The sequence below is a fragment of the Drosophila subobscura genome, chromosome O (genome assembly GCF_008121235.1).
Source record: "Drosophila subobscura isolate 14011-0131.10 chromosome O, UCBerk_Dsub_1.0, whole genome shotgun sequence".
Classification (NCBI taxonomy): Eukaryota; Metazoa; Arthropoda; class Insecta; order Diptera; family Drosophilidae; genus Drosophila; species Drosophila subobscura.
Window position 1 is genome coordinate 2,488,940 of NC_048533.1, and position 22,760 is coordinate 2,511,699.

Consider the following 22,760-nt stretch of genomic DNA (forward strand, 5'->3'; position numbering starts at 1 on the left):
TCAGGGTAGGGTATTCACATTCACCAAGGTAAACACTATCAACGGCCTCAGAAGCCTCACCACATTAGATAAATAAATAGAATACATACTCGTATGTATGTATGTATGTGTGTATGTGCGAGTGTGCGAGTGTGTGTATTACAATTAACAAAAGTAATTGCAATCGAAGCAATGGCAGGGTAGGGCTGAGTGGGGGCTTGGGGTAGCATACTGTTGGTAATAAAGGGGGAATCCCTGCGGCCTCCACGAAAACCCATGCATTTGTTGCTGTAAAGCCAACCAGTCACTTCACAGTCCATTACACTGCGGGAAAAACTGAAGGAAATGAATGTGCGGAGCCGAGCTATTTACCGAACTATTCATGGATTGAATGCTCACACACACAACAATGTGGGTCAAAAGGCTTTCAGAGTAGTATGCATGCCTGTTGGAGAGACCTTATTTAAAGCATAAAGCGGCAGATTACGATTTGGGCTAGATTCTACATTTAATTTGTGTGTTTAAGATCGTTTAAACCATCAGGTGTCCCATGCGACACCAAGCCAAAGCCTGTTACGCACGTAGTCTGTCAGAAACGCAGACCTTCTCCCACCCAACCAACCGAGAGGCGCTGCCGCATGACGCATGGCGCGTGTAACCAAACCGGTCGCGCACATGCAGGAAAGATCGATCTTCGGATAATATTTGAGGAAACTTAGAGGTAAACACAACCAAAAGAGCTAAACATGCAAAACTACCAAAATAAAAATCGTAAAAATTTAATAAAACGCGGAGGAGCGCGACTTATGTACACATAAATGTGTGATACATACATATGTATGTACATGTGTACATAAGGTACATAATGTAACCTTATGTTTTTTTCGAATTTTTCATTTGTTCTACATCTGTCATCTACATCGTCAGTTACATCACTTCTCACGCCAACACGCCATTAAGCTCACATCACACTTCGCGAGGCAGAGTGTACGAGCAAAAATAAACAAAGCTGTTGGAAGGGATGGGGATGGGTAGGCACTGGATGTGGATTTCGCCAATATACCCTATTTACTCTTTGAGTACCGAAAGAGGTATGCCATAATTAATGATTTAAGAAGAGGAATGGAGTTTGTGGTGGATATTAGGTGATAGAGGGAATTACGAGTATAATCCACTTTTCCTCTTAAATATTCAACAAAGTTTAGAGACAATTCTCATTGTGGTAGTCCCTCTTTTCCTCCAGTGCACTCCCCATTTCTGACTCTACATATTTGTATGTATTTGTCGCTATTTTGTCACTAGCCTAATAAGCGAGGAGGCACGAGGCACGAGTGAAACGGAAGCTTTTTGGGGGGTTGGGCACAATTCATCAGATGTTGTGGAGCTGTATCATTGTCTAGGCAGATTAGTTATGCTTTGCTGGTTAGGAGGAGGTCACCCTTACACCCACGCCGCCCTCGCCTGTAGAGATACAGAAATTGGTTGTCCTGGCGGCATCCTCTCGCAGAGAGACGGGGCGGAGTGGTGGGGAGGCTCACGCACATGCCATATATTAGAGGGGCATAAAATGACAAACGACTTGCGAGGCGCGTAAATTGAAAAGCTCTGAGCCATGTACAAAAAGAGGCACAGGGTAGGGGTAGGGGGAATCGAAGGGTGGAATTCGAGAGGGTGAGGACATGGATTTCGGCGACTGTTTGGCTCTTTGGCTGTTTGTTATTGCTGCCAGGGAATCAGAGAAGAAGAGAACAGAAACCCATGCCCTCTTCTCACTCCCTTTCACTCTCTCTCTGTCTGCCTGTCTGTCTGCCTGTCTGTCTCTGCTGGTGGCTGGCTGGGGGCCAAAACTTTCGCCAAAGTATTCAAATTAAAATTTCAATTAAGGAAGTGAATTTGTGTGTGCTGAAAGTGTATTAAGTCGTATAGGTGGCATCTTGGCATTTGGCGGGTGCCACGTGTGCGAGTGGCACGCCTCCGTAGGTTCGAAATAACCCGCAAACGAAACGAATCCCCCCCACCCACCGATCTGCCGTACCCTCATCGTACCTTCCACCATCTCAGGATACTCCTGCTGGCGTCGTTGTTTGATTTATTGCCAAACTTTGTCGTCTGTCATATGTAATAAGGAGAGTATTTCGTTGGAATATTTTACGTTTCATGTGAAGCCACCATCGAATCCCCCCTGAAACCAGCACCTTGTTTGGCTTTTCCATTGACATTTCCTCCCTCCCTCTCGTTGTGGGCATTATTAATAATGCAATCAATTTGTAAACAATTTGGCATATATCAATGCGCTTCGTGCCGCCCATAAATCTTTGGGAAATTAGTTACCCCTCGGGTTTTGGCCTGGTCATTTGCATCCCAGATTCAAGGCAGCTTCCCCTGCTGCTGCTGCTGCTGCTGCTGCTCTGACAGATTGCAGTGCGTCGTCCTTCGGTGATAGATGGGCGGCTTGCGCTGAAAGGCGGCGGCCTGGAAGTGGCAGCGCGGAACCAGCAAGCGAGGTTCAGGGCTCTCAAAGGGAAGCCAGGGATAGTGGCGGCTTCTGTCCCCGGCTTTGGCCATATTTTTGCGTTTTGGCTGTCTCTGCTCCTCTGGCGCTCTGGCAGTTAGTGACAGCTGCGGTGATGGCCTGCAACAGCAGTCAGGGCACAAAAACCATAACGCGTGTCCGTCCTGGTCGCAGCAGGGCTGCCATTTGGGGCATCAGATTTAAGTTTCAGCTTCAGCAGGCGAACATTCAAAACTCAACGGAAATACCGAGTAGATTCATTGAATACCTCGCTCCTTTTCCGGAAACTACAATAGGAATCTGTTGCTGAAACCAGAGAGAGGGCGAAAGAAAGGTACAGTCCAGCCTTTAAGAGGTAGTCCTTTAGCTGTCGTGTCCTTTAGCTAATCGAATAAAGTTGAGGCCCCAGTGTCCAGTGGCGACACAGCCCTTAAGAAAATGCAGAGGAAAAGCAGAAGCAGAAGCAGAAGCAAGAAAAATGGCAAATTGAAGTCACGCTGCCACTCTTCTTGCTGGCTGCTGGCTGCTGGCTGCTGCCTGCCGCCTTGGCCCCAATTTAAAAGTTTATGAACTTGTCAGCCAACTGGCGCCTCATCTCCTCTCACTCTCACTCTCACTCTCGTTCTATCTTTGCAGCAAGCAGCAAGAACCGGCAAGGATGTCGGGGCGTCTCAATCAGCAGCATGCCGCTAACGCGCAGCGCAGGGAGCAGGAGAACACTCGCGTGCAGGCCACGCAGGCGGTGAACCGCTACTACGACCACTGGGGCAAGGTGACGACCCGCTTCGAGAACTGGACCAACAAGGAGTACTACGAGAAGGCGGACAAGAAGCTGCAGAGCCGCAAGGATCAGAAGCAAAAGGAAATCGAGCTCACAGAGCGCAAGGGCAGGCTGCGGCAGCTGCTGGACACCGAGAACGAGGCCTACGACATCGAGATGGGCCGCAAGCGTCGGCCCAAGGAATACTCCGCTGACACGCAGCTGCTGGGGCGCGTCAGTCAATCCCTGAAGGAGCAGGAGCAGCTCAAGCGGAAGCTGGAGATGGAGGCCAAGCTGTACGGCCGCTGGCGGCATGGGGTGGATGACGAGAAGTTTCTCTACCAGTCAAAGTCCGACAACGAGGTGCTGGCGAAGCTCAACTGGCTGGACAAGCAGATCGAGCAGCAGAAGGAACGGGAGGAGCAGGAGGCACTGAATGCCGAGCGGAAGCTGCAGCTGCAGCAGGAGATCAGCCGCACGGAGCAGGCCCAGAAGGAGCGCCAGCTGATCCAGGAGCAGCAGCTGAAGGAGATCCGAGCCCTGCAGGAGTCGCACATGGCGGAGCTGCGCCACCGCCAGGCGGAGGCCGAGAAGCTCAAGGAGGAGGAGCAGCACTTCCGTCTGTTCATTGGCGAGCTGGAGAAGGAGAAGCAGCTGCTGGAGGAGAGCACGGCCCTCGTCCTGCAGCGCCCCGACACGGGGCAGGCCTTCAACCTGAACAAGATCAAGGTGTTCATCCGCAGCCGCAGCGAGGCGAGCCGCCGCCAGATATCGCTGTGCATTCATCTCCTCGAGCGCGTGGCCAAGTACGTGGTCCGCACCGAGGCTCTCAATCCGCTGCTCCAGAAGTACAAGGAGCAGCTGGAGGCCGAGCAGCTGGCATGCACCCAGATCGAGGCCATGTACGAGTCGGAGGCCAAGTACAACCTCCAGCGCTGCGAGGAGAACTGGCGCGAGCAGCACTTGCAGCGCTTCCAGGAGCTCTCGAAGCTCATCGATGCGGAAAAGGAGTGCCTGAGCGGGCTCCTGCAGGAGAACGTCGTCCAGCAACAGGCACTCCTGGAGCTCCGCAGCACACACCTCTCTGGCATCGAGCAGGCCACCAAGCAGTTGGAGCAGTTGAACAGCGGAGACCAGGGATCTCCTCGCTTCGAACCGATTTCTGTGTCCTCCTCCGAGGATCTCCCTGCGGCCGCTCCAGCCGTGGAGGATGATGCCTCTGTGAATGTCCCCAGAGTGAGCAATTCGTTCTCCAATCTCAATCTGGATGTGTGGCAGGATCTACCGCCAGTGCGGGGCGGCATCGACTCGCCGCGTCTACACAAGACGCGCTCCTTGAACGTCGTCACATCGCAGACTGCGATGCCACCGAAGTTTGCCCGCAAGCGTGTGGCATGGAACTGAGTTGTCCCATCTTCCATTTCATAGTCCATTTTCCTTATTTAAATTTTAAAGTTTCTAATTATGTGAGTGTGTGTGTCCCTAAGCAAATACTTGTCCCACATCCTGCATACATACATAAATGTACTTTTAGTTGATAAGACTGATAGATAGGCGGCGCGGGCTGCGTCTCAATAAATCACCCAGATGGTGGCCCAATAGGAAATGCGGCTTAATTATGGGCGCTGTCTGCCTGCCGCAGAAGTGGGTCAAGGCTTAATCGATGCCACCTGATGTGGAGGGGAGGCGATGCGAGTAGAAGCTGAGAACGATCCGATTTGCATTTGCATTTAATTTTAATTAATATTTTCAAATCTTCAAGCCTTGTCCTCTCCTCTCTCTCTCTGGACGGATGCTGCCTCTTGCCATAAACATGGCGGAAAGAGAAGTAATAATGAGGCAAAACACACACACACAACGTCGCTCGGGGGCAGGCAGAGGCACTCACTCAGGCATTATTTAATGCATGTTATTCATCATTCATTTGAATAGATTGCCGTCCCTAAGTCCCACCGTCCCACCGTGCCACCGCCCCACCTGTCCTGAAAGCGCCTCTCCAATGGGCATAAGCTGCTCCTAATGGCCAAAACGCTCTACAAATGATGATGAATACGTTTCAATTACTCCACCGCTCCTCGCTCAACTCCGAAACTCTCTCTCTCTCTCAGGTTGGGGATGGGGAATGGGATGTTAATATTCTGATATCATTTGATTGCTACCTGAACAGAAGTGGGTGGAATGTAGGAATGGAGCAAAGAACATGTCCATTCAGTGCACAATTTATGAAATATTGGAAAATATTATCAGCAATTACTCCTCCTCGTGCTCGTACTCGACTCGACTCGACTCGACTCGACTCGACGCTGCAGTCGATTTAATGGTAATAAAAACAAGATATAATAACAGCCAGATATTCACACACACAAATGCTATCTATGTGTGTGTGGATGGAGGCGTGTATCTGTGTGTTGTGTATAGGAAAAATATGCCAAACGCAGGCAGCAGGCAGCAGGCAGCGCACGCCTTTGATTAAATTTCTTTGAGTGTTTGGGGCACACAAAATGCAATTTCATTTGCACTAATGGCTCGCGTCGCTGCCTGCTGCGCCGCCGCTGCTGCTGCTTCCGCTTGGCTTCGCTGCCTCCGCTGCCTGCGCTGCCTCCGCTGCTGCTGTTGCAACAATGCAAGGCACACATAACGCTGCGGCAGAGGCACATGCAGCGCACTGGCGAAAACAGAGCAAAAGTGCAAAGAAAAGCGGAAAAACAACAAAAAGCGAGAGAAGCGCAAAAAAAGATTGTTAAATTGAATTAAAACCAACAACGCTGCTGCAGCTCAGGAGCGGGGGGCGTGCAGCGGGGGCAGGCTGAAGCCTGCCAGCGGCGGCCAAGCGGAAGGTATATCATGATGAGAAGAGTTGCATGCCTCTGGTGCAGTCCCCCCCTCCCCCCGCATCCATCTTTAATGGTGTTACTGTTGCAGCCATTCTCCCATTACCAGCAACCAAAACGACTTCGGGGGCCAGCTGCCACGACGGTTTGTTTGAGCAATAAACGCAATTCGAAGGCTCCTTCACTGCACTCCAGCCCTTCCCTTCCCATTCTGCTTCCTGCTCTGGTTCTCATTCGGCAAAAGATTACAATGTTGAGGCCGTCCCGCTCATCGGAATGGGAAAATGAAAGGAAATGGAATGAGGTTGGCTGCTTCGAAGAGTGCCATGGAAAAGAATGGAAACCCTTGGGAAAAATCAAAGACCAACATTCAAGTGGTGCTCTCAAGTTAGCGCTAGCCACAATTGTCCCCGTCCCACCAGGATTCGTCAGTCTTTAGATTGCAATACGACATGTCTGGGATTACTTTAGTATACATTTGCTCGAATTGAAATGCTTCCCAGTGTAACCTTAAATATAATTCAAAGCCTACATTCAATTGTGTAAAGTAAACCCCAAGTGCTATCGGGGGGGAATTTTCTGAAATTCTCAGAAATCTGTAAATCTTTTTGTTTTGCTGGCTTCGTTTCGTTTAAGTGAATGAAACATAAATTACCATAACAATTGCGGCCAGGCGATGTTCATGCTCCTCGGAGAGCAGCGGCAGGGGCAGCGGCAGGGGCAGGCAAGATGACAGAATAAATATACTCGTACTGCGGCTCAAACAACTCATTCATTCATTCATTCATTCATTCGTTCCGTGAGTCATTCGCTCATTCATTCTGTCTGTCATTCAAGCTGTCGTCTGATTATCATCGCAATTCATGGAATCAAATTGTTTGCCTTGTCAATTGGTTGTATATTTTGACTATGCTGCCATCTGATACACTTGTCCGAGACGAACAGACCTGCTCCTGCTGCTGCTCCTGCTGCTGCTCCTGCTCTTTCATCCTTCGGATGGCTTTCTTCTGCTGTAACCAGGCTACCTTCCGCTTCAAAGAGTGGGAGGGATTTGTGGCAGAAAGGAGTTGCAAACGGACTACAGGATGATTACAACAGGTGTGGATTGGTCAGACTTCCCTGGTGCCCACGTGGCATAATCCGTCAGGCGACGGCGACTGTCCCTTAAATAAGATTAACTGCGAGACAAGCGAGTGGATGGATGGTGGAGGGGCAGGCGGATGTGTAAGGCTCAAAGGCAGCAACAGCAACAGCAACAGCCCACAAAGACGGAGTAATGCGATGAACGCGGCCCAGAGAATCATGCTCATGTCTCTCGGCCTCGTAGAATATGGGAGAAGGAGCCACAGTCAGAGTCAAAGCCAAAGTCTATGGCAGAGACAGAGAACCGGAGACTGTGCCACAGTCGCCGCCTTTTCATCCGAGTGACATTTACGTCAACAATTCAGCAAACAATTGGCAAATGTGGCCATAAAAGCATGACAGTTGTCACTGCCGTTGTCGCTGTTGCCGTCGTTGCACAGTGCCACAACCATTGCCAGTGCCTATCCTTGCCACGTCTCCACGTCTCCACTTGCCACTCCATAGCTCTGCCGCTGTAGCTGCTGCCTCTTGCTGCTTGGCAATGCACAAAGCGGAAACGGATGCGGATGCGGATGCGGAAATACATGTATGTATGTGTGTGTATGTGTGTGTCCTCCTGCTGCTGCTGTTGCAACTGGTTGATGTTGCCTCGACTGTCTATCTGTCAGTCTGTCAGTCTGTCTGTCTGGCTGTCTGGCTGTGTGCCCCATGTGAGAGCGATGGCTGAGCCAAAAGCCAACATGTCGCCAACAGGAGACTAAGCCCCGTCCAGGCCGCACATTATGCCGGCTAAGCCTTCAGTCAATTGCATTCAAATAAGCGGCTGAAGAGACGTTCCATCCTTCCATACTCCCTCGTACGGTCCATGCCCCATTCTACATGCTGCAATGGTGAATGCTGCATGCCACAAACTGCCCACAACCCGAACCCCTTGTCCATTTACCCGCTTCCATTCCCACCCTGAATGGCAGTCGCACTTGGAATGGCACGAGTCCGAGCAGAATGAGCATGGGATGACGATGAGAGGCCTCTCCCCTCCGTTTACATATGCAGAGCTTTCAAAAGGAGCCTGCTCCTTCCTACTCCTCCATGTCCTCCTCGCTCAGGAATGTTCAATTTCACCCATGGACTGCTCGGGCATCGTTTCATGTATCACTTTATGACTATGCCACTGGCTGGCACCAGAGCACGAGTACGAGTACGAGGACGAGCAGAACCTGCGGCTTGCGTTTAAACTTTAAACAACATTTATATTATCTGTTGCCGGCATTCAGTTGCCATGCTACGGCCGCTGCCACTGGCTCTCGTCTGCCTTCAATCCTGCCTCTGCCACTGCCACAGCCACTACCAATCCCAACCGAAAACATTTTGCTTCATTACTTTCCCCCCGACCCTCCGCTGTTGCTGCTGCTGCTGCGCCACGCTGCCTGTCTGTTGTTTTCGCTGCCCATTGAAAGGCAGAGAATGGAGCATCTTCGGCTGCAAAACATATGTTTGACACTGGCCCCAATTAAAGTCTGGCAGATACATCTTTATGGGATTGGTAAGGTTCATTTTTTACAGGGTATTCACAGCTTCGTGGCCCTCCGGGGCATTGGTTGAATATTTTTCTGTTAGGTATGCAAAAAATGCTACGTAAATATGCCAGCAACAAAAGGAGAAGAGGAGAGAAGCAACAAACAGTGGCAGCCACAACAATAGTGGCAGCAGCCACAGCAGATCAGGCCAAAAGCAGTTCGGCAAGGGGGGCAAGCGGCAGAATCGTCACTTAAATCTGTTGTTGCCACATTACACACACACACATGTATACATATGTAATTCAGTTTCAGTTTCATAACTAAAAAACCATAAAACAAAATTGTGTACACACCCCAGACCCCACTCTGCCACACCACACTGACACACACACACACACACGCACACGCAGCTGATGGAGGCAGAGTCACCAGCGAGTGAGCGATCCGAAACAACACCCGCATTCCCCACAAAAAGGAAAACAAGAGGCAAAACACCGCCAGAGAGGCAGTGGCAGTGGCAGTGGCAGAGGCAGAGGCTCTGCTTTTGCTCTGGTGCCATAATAAGCATCGCATCGCATCGCATCGAATGAGCGAACGAGTACAGTGGGGATTAGCTAAATGAAAAGCCCTCGAAAGGCAACTCATGCATGGGCCAGAGCGAGAGCGGAAGCAAGGAGTTTCCGCAGTTTGTTTTGCGGCAAACAAAAGCCGCAGCAGAACGGTTTGCTGCAACATTATAAAGAATGAGCATGAACGAACATTGAACGACTACAGTGCGACCCATGGTGGGTATTCGGTACAGTAGGGTACAGTACGGTAAGGTGCAGGGGAGTGGGGGCTCCGCACGAATTGAGTTATCTTCCGGAAGCCCTTTTTGGGCTGTGACTCGCATTCCAATTGTGTTACTTACAGATGATTAGGCTCCAGCCTCACTTAAAAGTGCGATTAAGTCATTACCAAGAGGAAATGCGGGGCGGGGGACCGACTGGCTGTAATCAGCGATGGACTCAAACATTGCTGCTCCTTTAAGTGATTTTAAATATTCATAATTTCAAGTCAACTTTCATTCATTTTTCATGCATTTTCCACATAACATTTTAAGCGGTTAAATATTTACGTTAATCTGTAAATGAAAAATAAATGAAATAATTCCATATTCAATTATTTGAAATTAGCAACGAAATCTAATAAAATATACCAAAAATGTATCCTACTTCGCCAACGAAATAAGTCAATTATTAATGATATTTGTGCGGGAGGGGATACCCTCCCCCCTGGGACACCCTTTCACTGGGTGGCAATCTGCAGAGTTCCATTTAGTGCTACTCCACTGTGCACTGTCCACTGCAGGGTGTGCAGCTGTGTGCTTTCAGTTTCAGGTTTCAGCTTTCAGTTTTCAGGCTTTAAAGTTTGCGCAAAAAATTAGAATTCATTTGCAGCGACACAGCACTCGAAACTGCCACTGCAAAGTGCCACAGAAATACACACAGAATGTAAATAGCCTGAAACTGGACAACTTTAAACAATTACAGCTACAACTACACCAACAACAGAGTGGCACAAGTGGGGTAGGGGTAGGGGTAGGACACACACACACAAAGCACAAACAAATAAGCCTCTCATTCGGTTATTTCGTATTCAGAAAATGGCACTAATTATACAGTTATACAGCAGCTACATATATATGGTGGCATGGGGCATGGGGCATGGGGCATGCGGCATACTGAGTGTCTGTCGCCTGGTATGCCACATTTTTGGGCACGCTTCCTGCTTGTGCCCCATTATCTGAGCACCCCACACCACACCACACCACACACCCTTAACCCACTGCCCTTAAAGCAGCATTCTTTATCCCTCTTCATTCTATCCGTGAAATGGCATGCCCCACAGCCATGCCACAGCCATGTCCATGCCCATGCCCATGCCCATGCCCATGCCCATGCCCCTTCATCCGTGGAGGCAACGCCTGCAACGGTAATTAACGTTCTCGAACGGAACCGACGACTTGAAGCGTTGCCCTGACACAGGCGGCGGCTGCCACTGCTACTGCCACGCCCTGGTGCCACTGGTGCCACTGCCACCAAGTCGGAGTCGCAGTCCATTGGCAGTCGCAGCTGCAACACCTGCAGACAAACGACAGACAGGGGACGGAGCAGGGACGCTCTCGGTGGACAGGACGTATACGTAACTTTTGTAATTAAAAGCATCGCACTGCAGCAGCAGCAGCAGAAGCAGCAGCAGAGGCAGCGGCAGCGGCAGCGGCACCGGCAGCGACCGCGCAGCAACAGCAGCAGCCACGAGGACGGCGACAACAATGCATTCATGCAAAAAGCTGCAGCTGCAGTGGCAAACAGCAGTTGCAGCTGCCTCTTGGTTACTCCCTGACAAAAGGCTATACCGAAAGGAAGAGCGTAAAGGCTGGGCACGGGCCGGGGGGAAGGCAGGAGGGGGGACAGCATTTGGAGGCACAGAAGAACATTCAAACAAAGCTCCAAGCAGTGCACAATAGTTTTTTGGTCTTGGGTTCACCGTTTGCCAAGTGGAGAGAGTGGAGAGGTCGTGGGCTGGTTGCGAGGTTGAATGCTGGAGCCGACACTAAATGCGGTTGCGGTTTGGAGTGACACGCTGGTCTTGGAGACTGAAGACTTGCCCCACAGCCACATGCCACAGCGCAAGGGGAACTAGCTCACTGGGTCCTGCCCTGGTCCCAATGGTCCAATTTGTTAGAGTGGTCGCTCCACCTGCTCCTCATTTGGATGATCATCTTGGAGCACCTCTTGGCACTTCATTCCACTCTCTGCAGGAATCTCTTGACACTCGGTAGCTCCTCCTCTCTCTCCGTTTTAGATTCCCATCAACTTTACATACGACGCACTCCAGCGTATAAACGATGGCCACAGTTTAGCCAGAGGTTAGCCCAGAGGATGGACTGCTGTGGCTGTGGGTCTATATCATTTTGCAGCATCTCTCATCATTGTTTTTCCAGTGGCACAGCCACAGCCGCAGCCGCCCCTTCGAATGTCACCAAGTTGTGTGTGGGGTGGGGTGGGGTGGCTTTGGGGTGTGGGGGCGATAGTCGAGCGGACAGGCCTGCGGGCTGCGTGGCCTGGCATAAAAAATTGCCAAGTTTAATTGATAAAGTTTCTCTCTGGTGAGAACCATGACGCCGCATTAAGCCCGGCCAGAGCAGGTCGAGGACCACAGCCTCAGTCAGAGTCAGACTCAGCAGAAGGAGGAGGAGGAGGAGGCAGAGGTGGAGGAGCAGGTTGAATCCCTTACAGCTGGCGATGGGAAAAAATCTGTTTGTTCAGCCTCAACTTAAAGCGTTTACGTGTGTATCCTGTCGTTTGTCGTTTGTCGCTGGGTCCCTAGAGTCAGTCCCAGTCCTGCTGCTGCGTACTGATTCCCTTGATGCTCGTTTGCTCAATCGCAGCCCGTGCCCGTGCCACAGAGTTCCCAGAATGTGCCACAAACGCGCGCACACTCCCAGGCATACACACACAGGCAATTTCTTGGGGCAGAACCGGACGAGGCAATCAATGCAAAACAACAAATTTCATTCCATCACTTCATTGACGACATAAGAATGTATAAGTTTGTCGCTGAACGGAGCAGCACTGAGCATTGAGCACTGAGCACTGAGCCCTTGCCCTAAGGCTCTCGCACACGTGGTGTCCGTGTCCTCGTCATCAGGTTGTGGCACTCCTTGGAGGCGCAGCCAATGCTGATGCCACTGAGGCCACGCAGAGCTCGGTTCAGGTCACGTTCCGTTCGGTTTCTTCTTTTATTAAAAACGCTATGCAGAGCACATTACAAGTTAATAATTCCCATGCCGATCTGTTGAAGGAGGGACGTCCATGAGTAGGAGGAGGGGGAGGAGCAGTGCCATATGCTACACATTCGTTTGCCCCTTGGCCAAGCGCAACATGAAACGAATAATTTTTATTATGCTGAAGCTCCGTCCATCCTTCTCCGCCTCCTGTGCCACCGGGTGTCCCTCCCGAATGCGGAATGGTGGTCCATCAGCCAGCAAAATCGACCATTCAGGCAGACATCCCAACAGCCAGAGCAGCCAGAGCAGCCACTGCATACGAGCTATGAACGAAAATCCCTCATGGAGCAGGCGAATAATGGTGTTTGTGTTCGAAAATACATTTATTTGAGGGCGTTGCCATGCCACCATTTGTGGCAGGGGTGTGACTGTGTGTCTGTGTGTGTGCCCTACTGCTGCTGCTGCTGCTGCTGTGGCTGCGGCAGTTGACACAAATTGTCAGTTCATCAACGCCTACCGGGCGTATGCGTGATGTGCGGGTGGAGAACCTGGAGCCTGCCGCTGGCCAGCGGGCTTCGTTGGCACTAACTAACATGAATGTGGCATGGGCATGGGGCTATGGGTGTGTGCGATATGCGTATAAATCCTGCACGTTTAACCATAACCGAATCGGGGGAACGGATCTCCCTTTCTGTCGCTCTTGTTGTCCTCGTATCAGTGGGTCGTTGCTTTTGTTGGCAATGTCATTGTTATTAACTTTTTATGGCTTATTGCATAAGCAGCGTAAATCCAAAAGACACGCCTAAGTGACACACGTCCGCAGCAAGGGCTGGTCGGGGCACAAGGCTCTGTGTGTCTGTGTGGCACTAATTAAATATATAATAAAAGGAGATTCAGCTCCAGACTAGCCATAGAGATAGATTTCTTCCCCTTTCTCTTGACTTGTAGATGAATAAAGCAATAAAATATTGCTAAAGGAGGCAGAGATCCCCGGGACTCTGGCAGACTGTCCCACCCTAAGACACACAAACTCCTTTGATGCCACGATGCCATCTTCGATCCTTTCGCACTTCTTTTTGGGTGCGAAAAGCCCAGTAAATCCCCTTCTGGATCATGGGCCAAGCGTTTCCAATTCCAATTCCCCGAACAATTACTTTCATCGGCCGAGCACAGCCTCCTGTTCGGTCTCGGCAATCCCCCCTCGAAGCGACGAATCAATTGACAAAAGGTATTAAAAGTTTTCCAGCTGAGGCGGAAAAAGTTTGCCCAGCGCCTTCGAGAATCACAGCAAATGCTAAACATCTTGCCCCATTAAATGGCAAACCAATTTGTGCATATGTATAGACAGGGGGGGAATGGAAAGGGGAGTGAGAGTGGGCAGTGGGCAGTGGGAAATCGTAAATTGTGCGAGACGCAAAATGAGATACGTAGGACGCATACCAAAGGATTTATAAGTAAAACATTTTCTGATTAGCTCTGGAGCCACGAGAGAGAGAGAGAGAGATTTTCTCTGTCAATGCCTCCGATTGGGAGAGAGTGTGTGTCCCAGTATTGTGGTGTGGCATGCCACTGGCCATTTCTATTTGATGTTTTGTGCTGACCTCGCTCTGTGGCTTGCTTCCATTTGGGCTCTTCTGGATAGATATCTTCTGTGCTGTGCTTCAATGTGGTTCTGGAAGTGCGCAAGCATAATAAAATCAAGACACAGCCACACAGAGACAACACATTGAGTAGGGGCATGGACAGCGTCTGTGTGTGTGTGTGTCTGTGTGTGTGCGTGCGTCTCTGCCACTAATTGAACTTGTGTGAACGTATTAAAGCTTATGCGAATGTTCCCAGTCTGAGGCACATCTTAATATCTCCCCCTCGCTCAGTTGCTTAGGATGAATAAAAATATTGTGTTAACTTCGGGGGCATCACAGAACTCTCAGTTGATACAACAGCCTGGGGGCAACACCACTGACTGAACTGAACTGAACTGAACTGAACAGAACTGAACTGTTGTGGCAGTGGCTGGTGGCTGGTGGCAAGTGTCGTCTCATTCTCTACGGGTAAGTGTATTTGTTTCATTTGCCCTGAATGCTAATGATGGGAAAATTTGCGAATTTGCGCCAGTCGTAGGGTGGATTATGGAGTGGAGTGGGTGGGGATGGGATGTGGATGGGATCGAACTCGTAGCACAGAGACGACTCCGCCACCGTCTCCGTCTCCGTCTCTCTCTGGCAAATGCTAATGATGTAAAAAGCCAAAGCCAGATCCTGAAAGCTGAAACAAACGACAGCTGAAGTTCGTTCTGGTCGTAAGAGCCGAAGGAGGGAGTGAGGAGGAAAACTGACTTAACTTAATTGAAGTTGCTGATGGCTGGGCCAGCCTCTGTTGGCTCCGCTGCTCCCTGCCTCCAGATGTCCCTCCAGTCTGCATTTAAAAGCAAGAGGAACACGAAGGGAAACGCTCCTCCGATCGGAAGCTCACTCGAAGTGATTTCGTAATTAATGAATTAGTGGATGGGGCATGGTGGGTAGAGGGCACAAGGGGGGGTTTCTAAGTGAAGCGTTGGCGGTCAGAAGGATTTACTCCAGTTGGCGGTTGAAAGACGAACATCTTTCGACGCAGCTTCCGCTTCAGAGGAAGCCGACGAGTGGAGCTCATATTTCAGAGAGTGTGTTGCACGCACTGATTACACATGCAACATGGTCGAGAGAGTGAAAGAAAGTGATTCCCCTGCTCCTCCTGCTCCGCCTCCTCTTCCTCTTTTGCTGCTGTTCATTTTAAGCACTTGAATTATGATTTCATTAGATTCCCCCCTTGGGCGGCTGAGGGTACCTCTTGCATGATAACTAATTATGGCATCTGCAGTTTGCTGCCGGCTTTAATCGCTTTTATCATCTACTGCTTGGCTGGACTCGGAGACTCTTGGCTCCACTCTCACTCCCACTGCCACTCCCACTGCTGAATGTGCAGGCAGCACTTCCGGCTCGTTAGCTACGCTACGGAGGTGCAGGTGTGGCTGTGGCTGCGGCAGTGACGATGCGGATGCGGATGCGGATTGCACGTGCCACACACACAGCAGCCATGCGGGCAGCCACTGGGCAGCAGACAATGCTCCTCCATTGCTCCATTAGCATGCAGCATATTTTAATTAGCCAAATAAATTTCAGCATCGTTCCGACATCGCCAGGATTTCTTGCTTAAAGTCCACTCTCGCTCTCCTCTCCTGCGGATTCTCTTTTAGCTAAGATTTATACAAAGCCCTGGGGGAGACGCGGCAGAGTACAGAGTGCCGGATCGGTGGGGGTCGGACGTTCCCTGGCGCCTGTTTAATTTCACTTAACGTTTAACCTGCCTGCCATTAATCGAGCGCAATTAACGCGCCTTTAATGGCCAACCCTGTGTGCCTCTGGCCATAATATGTACAGCCACTGATGAATGTGTGTGTTTGTGTGTTTGTGTGTGTGTGTGTAGCCTCCTACATGTATGCATATTTAATTAGCAAAAGTCAACGAAAGGAAGGTCGGGGAGTGCGCCGCAGTGCGTCGCTTGATAAATAGCCAATAATTCTTATGCCAAAAACCCCCGAGACGCCTCCAGCCCTAGCTCCAGCTCCAGCTCCAGCTCCACTGGCGTTCTCCCCACTCCAGTTTGCTTGTGGGGGAGGGGGGAGGCAGTCCCAAATAAATTGCTTCGGCATTTCGGTAACCTTGAGCGTGTGTTGTGGCTATTATCATTTGTAATTTGCAGCAATTAGTTCGGGGCTCAAAAATTCTAAAGCAAACTTGGTCCGCCGACGGCGCAGGAGGAGGCCTGCGATTGTAGGATCCTCGGAGCCACGTCCCAGTGCCCTAGCCCCTGGCCCCAACCCAAAAAGGCAGAGACGGCAAAACAAACAACACGAAAAAAAGAATTTATTGAGCTCGGGCCAGAAAAGAGCTTACATATTTATAAGGGACATTAAATTAATTTACGCATGTTTCCAGGGGCTCCAGGGGCTCCAGGGGCACCAGGGGAGAATCCCCAAATGAGGGATGGTATGTAGGGGAAGGGCATCGAGAAGGTAGGGGAAAAAGTCTACTCCTTATTTACAATACAATGCCCCTGGGCACTTGCCACAATAACAGTGCGCAGAGCCCGTGGGGCAGTTCAATGGCATTGACGATGAGGTCCACTGCTCCTGCGGGAACACACACAAACACACACACACATGCAACACTCACACACTCGTGGGCAGAGGCACGGACACCACACTGATTAGTGATTAGTGCAACTGAATGAATGATTAGGCAAATGAATGGGATGGCCACAGGGAGAGCCTGGCGTTGAGTTCACTCGAGGTGAATCTTGGGGCATTGAGGTGTACGCCAGCAAGGTAATCTCCAGCCTCTCCTCTCGAAATTCCATTTAGAAATTACTTGCCACTCACGATAAAAATGCTTAAAATCAAAGTTCGAATCGAGTCTTGAATTTTCTTAGCTGCGGAGAGTATTAGCCCCATTTCAAGATCTCTCTCTCTCTCACTCTGTTTGTGTGTGTGCAACATGGGGCAAGGCAATTGCAATTCAATACCCCTGTCCCTGCCCCTGTCCCTGTCCCATCCATCCGCTGCATCGTAATCTCAAAGAAGAAATCGATTTTGCCATCAAGAGCAGCAGAAGCAGCAGGAGCAGTCATCGGTCGTGTCTTATTCAGGAAGGGAAGATGTCAAAAGCGATTTCTTCATTGGGCACAGTGCGTTTCATAGCAATAAACACACCGTACGTGAAGTACTCAAAGGAAGGAGTCCACAGTCTTATGCTATCGAGTCGCACTGTGGGCAATGCACAGATAGAGAAACATTTGTATCCTACAATCAATAAGAAATGCGCTGCTTAGTCATGCATTCATTATACCCGGTACTCGAAGAGTAAATAGGGTATATTGTATTTGTGCACAAAGTGAATGTATGTAACGCACAGAAGGAAGCGTTTCCGACCCCATAAAGTATACATATATATTCTTGATCAGCATCAATAGCCGAGTCGATTGAGCCATGTCTGTCTGTCCGTCCGTCTGTCCGTCCGTCCGTCTTGTTGAGCGCCTGTATCTCAGAGACCATAAAAGCTAGAGCCACCAAATTTTGCATCCATACTTCTGTATGCTCATACTGTTACAAGTGTCTTTCAGGGCGAAAACTTCCCAAACCTACAATTTTGAAGATAGCAGAAAACTAGAAACGCCGTAGGGAATGACCATATCTATCAGCTCACCAAATTGGGATCCGATTGGATCTTTATTATAGCCACAATGAAGAAGTTACTTTGCAGAGGCTAAACCCACCCCGTCCCGCAGCTTATATTTGTTTTTTTCACATTCTCTTATTCACACTCTGTTTCGCGCAGTGTGCGGCCTCTGCCTCTGCCGCGAGTCTGCAGTGTGTGGGTCTAGGGAAGGGGGACGAGCTAAAGGAGCGTGGTGTTGGCGTGAGCAGTGTTGTTGATGTAGATGACAGATGAAGAAAAAATGTAAAACTTGACAAAACACCGCTAAGGTGCAGATGTAGTACTGAGTGCCGGGTATAAAAGTTGTGACGCGTAAGAAGCGTCTCACACGGCCCCTCTCGTTTTATTTTCCTTTGCTTTGCCATGAATGGCGCTTTCCTTTGGCTGCGCTTGCACATCCTCCGTCTCCCTCTTGGAGATCCTCTTGGACACACAAACACAAGACCCAGAAACACATCCATTTATAACAAACAGACACACACACACACACACACACGGAGGGGCAACAACAACAATTAGTTCTATTGATGGAAGGGCCACAGCCATGGCACCACATATGTCCCGGGCATAAATAATAGATTTTCTAGCCGCACCCGCACCCGCACAACACACGACGCGTGCAACACACACACACACACACACAGATGTATGCAAAGTTTTTCCAACACTCGAGAGAGCTGCAGCTCAAGTTGCAACTCGCAACCGAGTCCCGAATACGAATCCTTTTTCCATCTCCCACATCTCTGACACTTGCCGCAGCAGCAGGAGAAAGAGGGTACGGGATGGAGACTGTGGCGGTGGCGGTGTCCCCTCCCTCGTGTTAGATAAATTGCAGTTTAAACCTACTTACAACCATGTGTTGGCCTTACCCCCAGCTGCCGCTGTGGCATGAGGCAGTAACAGAATGGAAGACCACGATTGCCATAAACATTTGCCTGGGGGCAGAGTCAGCAAAGGGAGAGCGCAGTGTGGGGGGCTGAAAGCATTGCCAATGTTGCATGCCACATGTGAATGCAGTTTTACTCTTCCGTTTTTCTATTTTTTTGACTGCCTGCCAACCTTAAAATTGGAATAGACTCCGGCTTTAGGGCCCAGGGCGGGGCCGGGGCCACTGGCATTGTGCGACTGTACGACTGTGCGACTCGACTGTAAGCGGCTCAATATATTTTTAATATACTTAGCCTCGGATGGCATTGGCCATGTGGCGACATTGTGTGCCCCAGGAGAGGCAAGGGGGGCTGCTTTCCTGGCAGCCAGACAGTCAATTGCGAGCTTTTGGTGGTAAAAGTTAATACGATTTAACCGGCTCGAAAGCCACAGACAACTCTCCTCTCCCCCGCTCTTCTCTCCTCTCAATTGAGCAGCAGAAATATGCAAAATATGTTCAAAATATAGGGAGTGGCCCTCAACAATATGTATTAGTCCACTTGGCTGTGGCAGTAACAGTCGAGGGCGGGCACAGATTTGTTGAGCTCATTCGCTTCATGAATAATTTGCGCCACAGCGTCGGAGGCAGGCGTCCCTGAGGAATGCTGCCCACCCACCCTGCCCTAACCCTTAACCCTAACACTAAGTCCATGCCCTGCTTGGGGGCCAAACAATAAACAAATGGGCAAAAACATATGCAAAGTGGTTAGTAAGAAGGAAGGATGGGATGGGATGGGATGGAGAGTAAGTGGTAGGAGAACGTGTGACGAGTGACGAGTGTGCCCCGCCGCGTGTGTTTGTCTGTGTGTGTGTGGCATCAATGGCGTCATCATGCAGAGGCCACGGAGACTTGAATCCTTGAAGTTAGCAAGTCATCTAGTCATCAGGATACGACGGACAGGATACCCCCTGCATCGTCTGCCACGTCTCTACGTGTATTTTTTTGAGTAGCAAACAAATGACTGGCTCCAGGTCTCGCAGCGCGATAAAAACGTGTGAAAAAAGCCATTTGGCAGAGGCCTTCATCCCTGACTCACTCACTTGGGTGTGAGGTGAGTGGCCGGCAGCTTCGTCGGCAATCTCCACTTCACCTTTTGGCAAATGATAGTTTTTATCTATCTCTTTCTCCTGTCTCTTGTCTCTGGTCTCTGTGTGGTCCACCGGCAGGCGGGTGTCGAGTGTTTTTCGGTGCCGATGAGTTATGGTTGCTGCATCAAAAAGGCTTTGCACTCCTTGGCAAACAGCAACAAAAAAGGAAGCAACACTTCCCAAGGTGTCTGTCTGTCCGTGTGTGTGTGTGTGTGTGTGGCATCCACACATGACCATCAGCATCACCATTCACCAGCAGCTTCAGCTTCAGCCTCAGCCTCACCATCAACATCAGTCTTTGGCGTTACGCTTCTGGCCCTTCGGGCGGCAGGGAGACAAACGTGTGCTCAATTCATCACTTGCCTGTCATTGGCCATCTTCCTGCCTGCCTGCATGCCTGCCTGCCTGCCTGGGGGCCAGCATTCAGGCCTGCATCCAGCGAGGATGCTGCCTTCCTGCTGCAGATAATGTTTATTGGCCTTCGAGTTGGTTAATTTTAATGCCGCACACAGCCTGATTTATGGCCAGCCGCTGGACAATTGAAGGGCTGCTTCCCAGCCAAATGGCAATACGATAAACTGCACTTGTTGTCCCACCCTGTCCTGCCCCTCCCTGAGAGGCACCCACTGTCTCATTAAGTTCGTGGCAGCAACACGGCAATGGCAACGGCAATGGCAACGGCAACGTGCCACATAAAAAACTCGTTTACCTGCATTAAGCGAAACACTCAGCCGTTGCGTCGCTTGTGGCATAAAGGAAATGTGACAGAGGGTCCAAAAGGGGCCGTGGAGGGGTGGGGTAGGGTGTGGCAGATGGAGAGTGTGGCAAGGACCATGGTTCTGCTGATTCCCAGCCGGATGCCACAAGTGCCCCACTGTTCGCACGTGAAGAGGAAAAGCTGCTAAAGCTCAAGTCAAGCGCTTGCCTCATGCCACTGCCCCACTGCCACACTGCCACACTGCCCCCCTGCCGATTCCACTACCTCCTGCAGCGCAGAGGCCAAAAATGCAAATCAGCTGTAAAGCGACGACAAGCTGCCCCTGCCTTTGCTTCGGCCTGGGGCCCCAAGACCTCCCTGTAATTGCGCGCACTTGGCGGTTAATGGGGACGACACGAGCAATCCTCAAAAGAGAAAAGAAATGTATGAAATTTGTATGAAGCAGCGCCAGAGCTCCTCGCCAGCCAAAAGCGCAAGTGCCCCTCCTCCACACCCACTCACACACAATGTAATGGGGGGGCATGCCACCATGCTACCAGGGATGGTACACAGTCCTGTAGTATAATCCTTTTTCCATTCGAAATATCGGATCTGGAATCGTTCTCTTTGTCGCCGGGATAACTTTGCTTTTGGTTACCCTCGAAAGGTTGCTTCCTCGCCAGCCCTGGCTGTGTTGCACGTGGCATGCGAGACTCGGCTGCACCCACCCACCCACGAGTCTCGAGTCAAACGCATCTCGTCACCTGCCACTGGTGGCTCCGCACTGCACTTCTCTGGCCCTCCATTCATTCATTCACTCACTGCGGATGTGCTTGGAAATGCTGCGTGAAATGCTTGCCTCAGCTTGCCTCAGACTGCTCCTGCTCCAGCCAACCCTCTTCCCCTTTGTTATACCCTTTGCAGAGGCTTGGCATGTTGAATGCAACGCAAAGAATGAAGCATCGGCTGCCAGCCCAACCCAACCCAACCATCCCCATTCCCATTGGGAGTATTTGGATTCTTGATTCAATTCATATTTTTATTAAACCCTTCCCAGGGTATTGTCTTCGTTAGCTCGAAACTTCTCCTTCCTTTTCTGTTATTGTTGCCATTTGGTTGCAGGTTAAACGTTGCGTATGCGTGATTTACATGCGCTTTGTTTGGGCTTCCCCTGCCCCACTGCTTACTTGTTATTGTTTTCGCTCGACCAAAGCCAGCAGAAGCAGCAGCAGCAGCAGCGGAAAACCAGTCATCAGACCTTGTCAACTGTAAACTGTAACAAAAATTAGCAATAGACAAACACGAGAGACCCAGACACACTGCTCCTTCTTCTGCGTCCCCATTGGCAACGGTACGTATACGTGGTGCGATGTGATGTTATGTGATATGTGGCATGGCATTCACATTCTCGTCAAGGCAACAAGACAGTATAGTACAGTACAGTACAGACGGCAGGGTCTTCATAGCTTTATGCCTTTTGTTGTCGTATCCCTCCGCGTGTATCAAGCAATTTGTAAGCGTAATTTACGTGAAGGCTCAACTGCTAATTAACTCGCTTTATTTTTCCATATTTTCTATGCCCAACCAAAGTTTCAATGAGGCAAAGAAGGCACAGACAACAGTGGCAGGCAGGCAGGCAGCAGGCAGGCAGGGAGGCAATGGAAACAGCAAAGGCGCAATCTTGCGACACTCTTGTGACCCACTGACTCGGTGACTCGGTGACTCCGTGACAGAGTTCCTCCTGCCATCTAGCGAAGAGAGAGCGAGAGCTTGAAGTGAAGAGAGAAAAACCAATCCAAAGAGAGAGGAGCATAAAGAGAGAGTCCCACCAAGAGAGAGTGCGAAGAGTCTCAGCAACATTCGATGTTTGGCAACATGTGGCACGGAGGCTCTTTCAATTATCTATGCGAATGCGATAGAAAATTAAAATAATGAATACACTCACACACACACACGCACACACAGAGAGATGGCACATCTGCATTCAAAATGGGTTGTAGGAAAATATGTAAATGCTGCGGGAAGTACTTATATAGAATAAAGATATGCGTGTGTCGCACACAAGTGTCTGCCTATCTATAGATGGATGTGGCATGTGGAAAGTGGAGTGGAAATTGCGGCATTTACGTTTAGGCTGTGGCACAAGCCAAGGACTTTTACCGCCTCTTCATCAGCTGCTGCTTCGGCTTTCCTTTCTTCAGATTTTCATTCTACTCCTCCGTCGCTCTCTTTTCTTTTCCATCCATTTTGTTGTTGTTTTTTTTGAAGTTTTTTCGCTCCTTATGGCTCATCGAGCAGCATTTCCCTTCATTCTGATGGTCTGCCTGTCTGCTGCCACAGG

The 22,760-nt window shown here is 50.1% G+C and overlaps 2 protein-coding genes across 3 annotated transcripts in view; one reads left to right on the forward strand and one right to left on the reverse strand.

The window, feature by feature from the left end:
* Positions 1-4,857, forward strand: part of LOC117899420 (trichoplein keratin filament-binding protein) — a 25,789-nt gene extending 20,932 nt beyond the window's left edge. The window contains exon 2 of the mRNA XM_034809410.1: positions 3,128-4,857. Coding sequence (XP_034665301.1) covers positions 3,150-4,655 — 1,506 coding nt within the window. The 5' untranslated portion in view covers positions 3,128-3,149 and the 3' untranslated portion in view covers positions 4,656-4,857. The remainder of the gene's footprint in view (positions 1-3,127) is intronic.
* LOC117899422 (peptidoglycan-recognition protein LB) overlaps positions 1-12,921 on the reverse strand; it is a 20,236-nt gene extending 7,315 nt beyond the window's left edge. Inside the window, exon 1 of one of the 2 annotated variants that reach the window (XM_034809416.1) lies at positions 12,909-12,921. The gene's annotated coding sequence lies outside the window, so the exon portion shown is untranslated. Of the gene's footprint in view, positions 1-7,029; positions 7,058-12,908 lie in introns of those variants that run through there. The other variant, XM_034809415.1, reaches the window with a different exon arrangement.
* Positions 12,922-22,760: the final 9,839 nt, after the last annotated feature.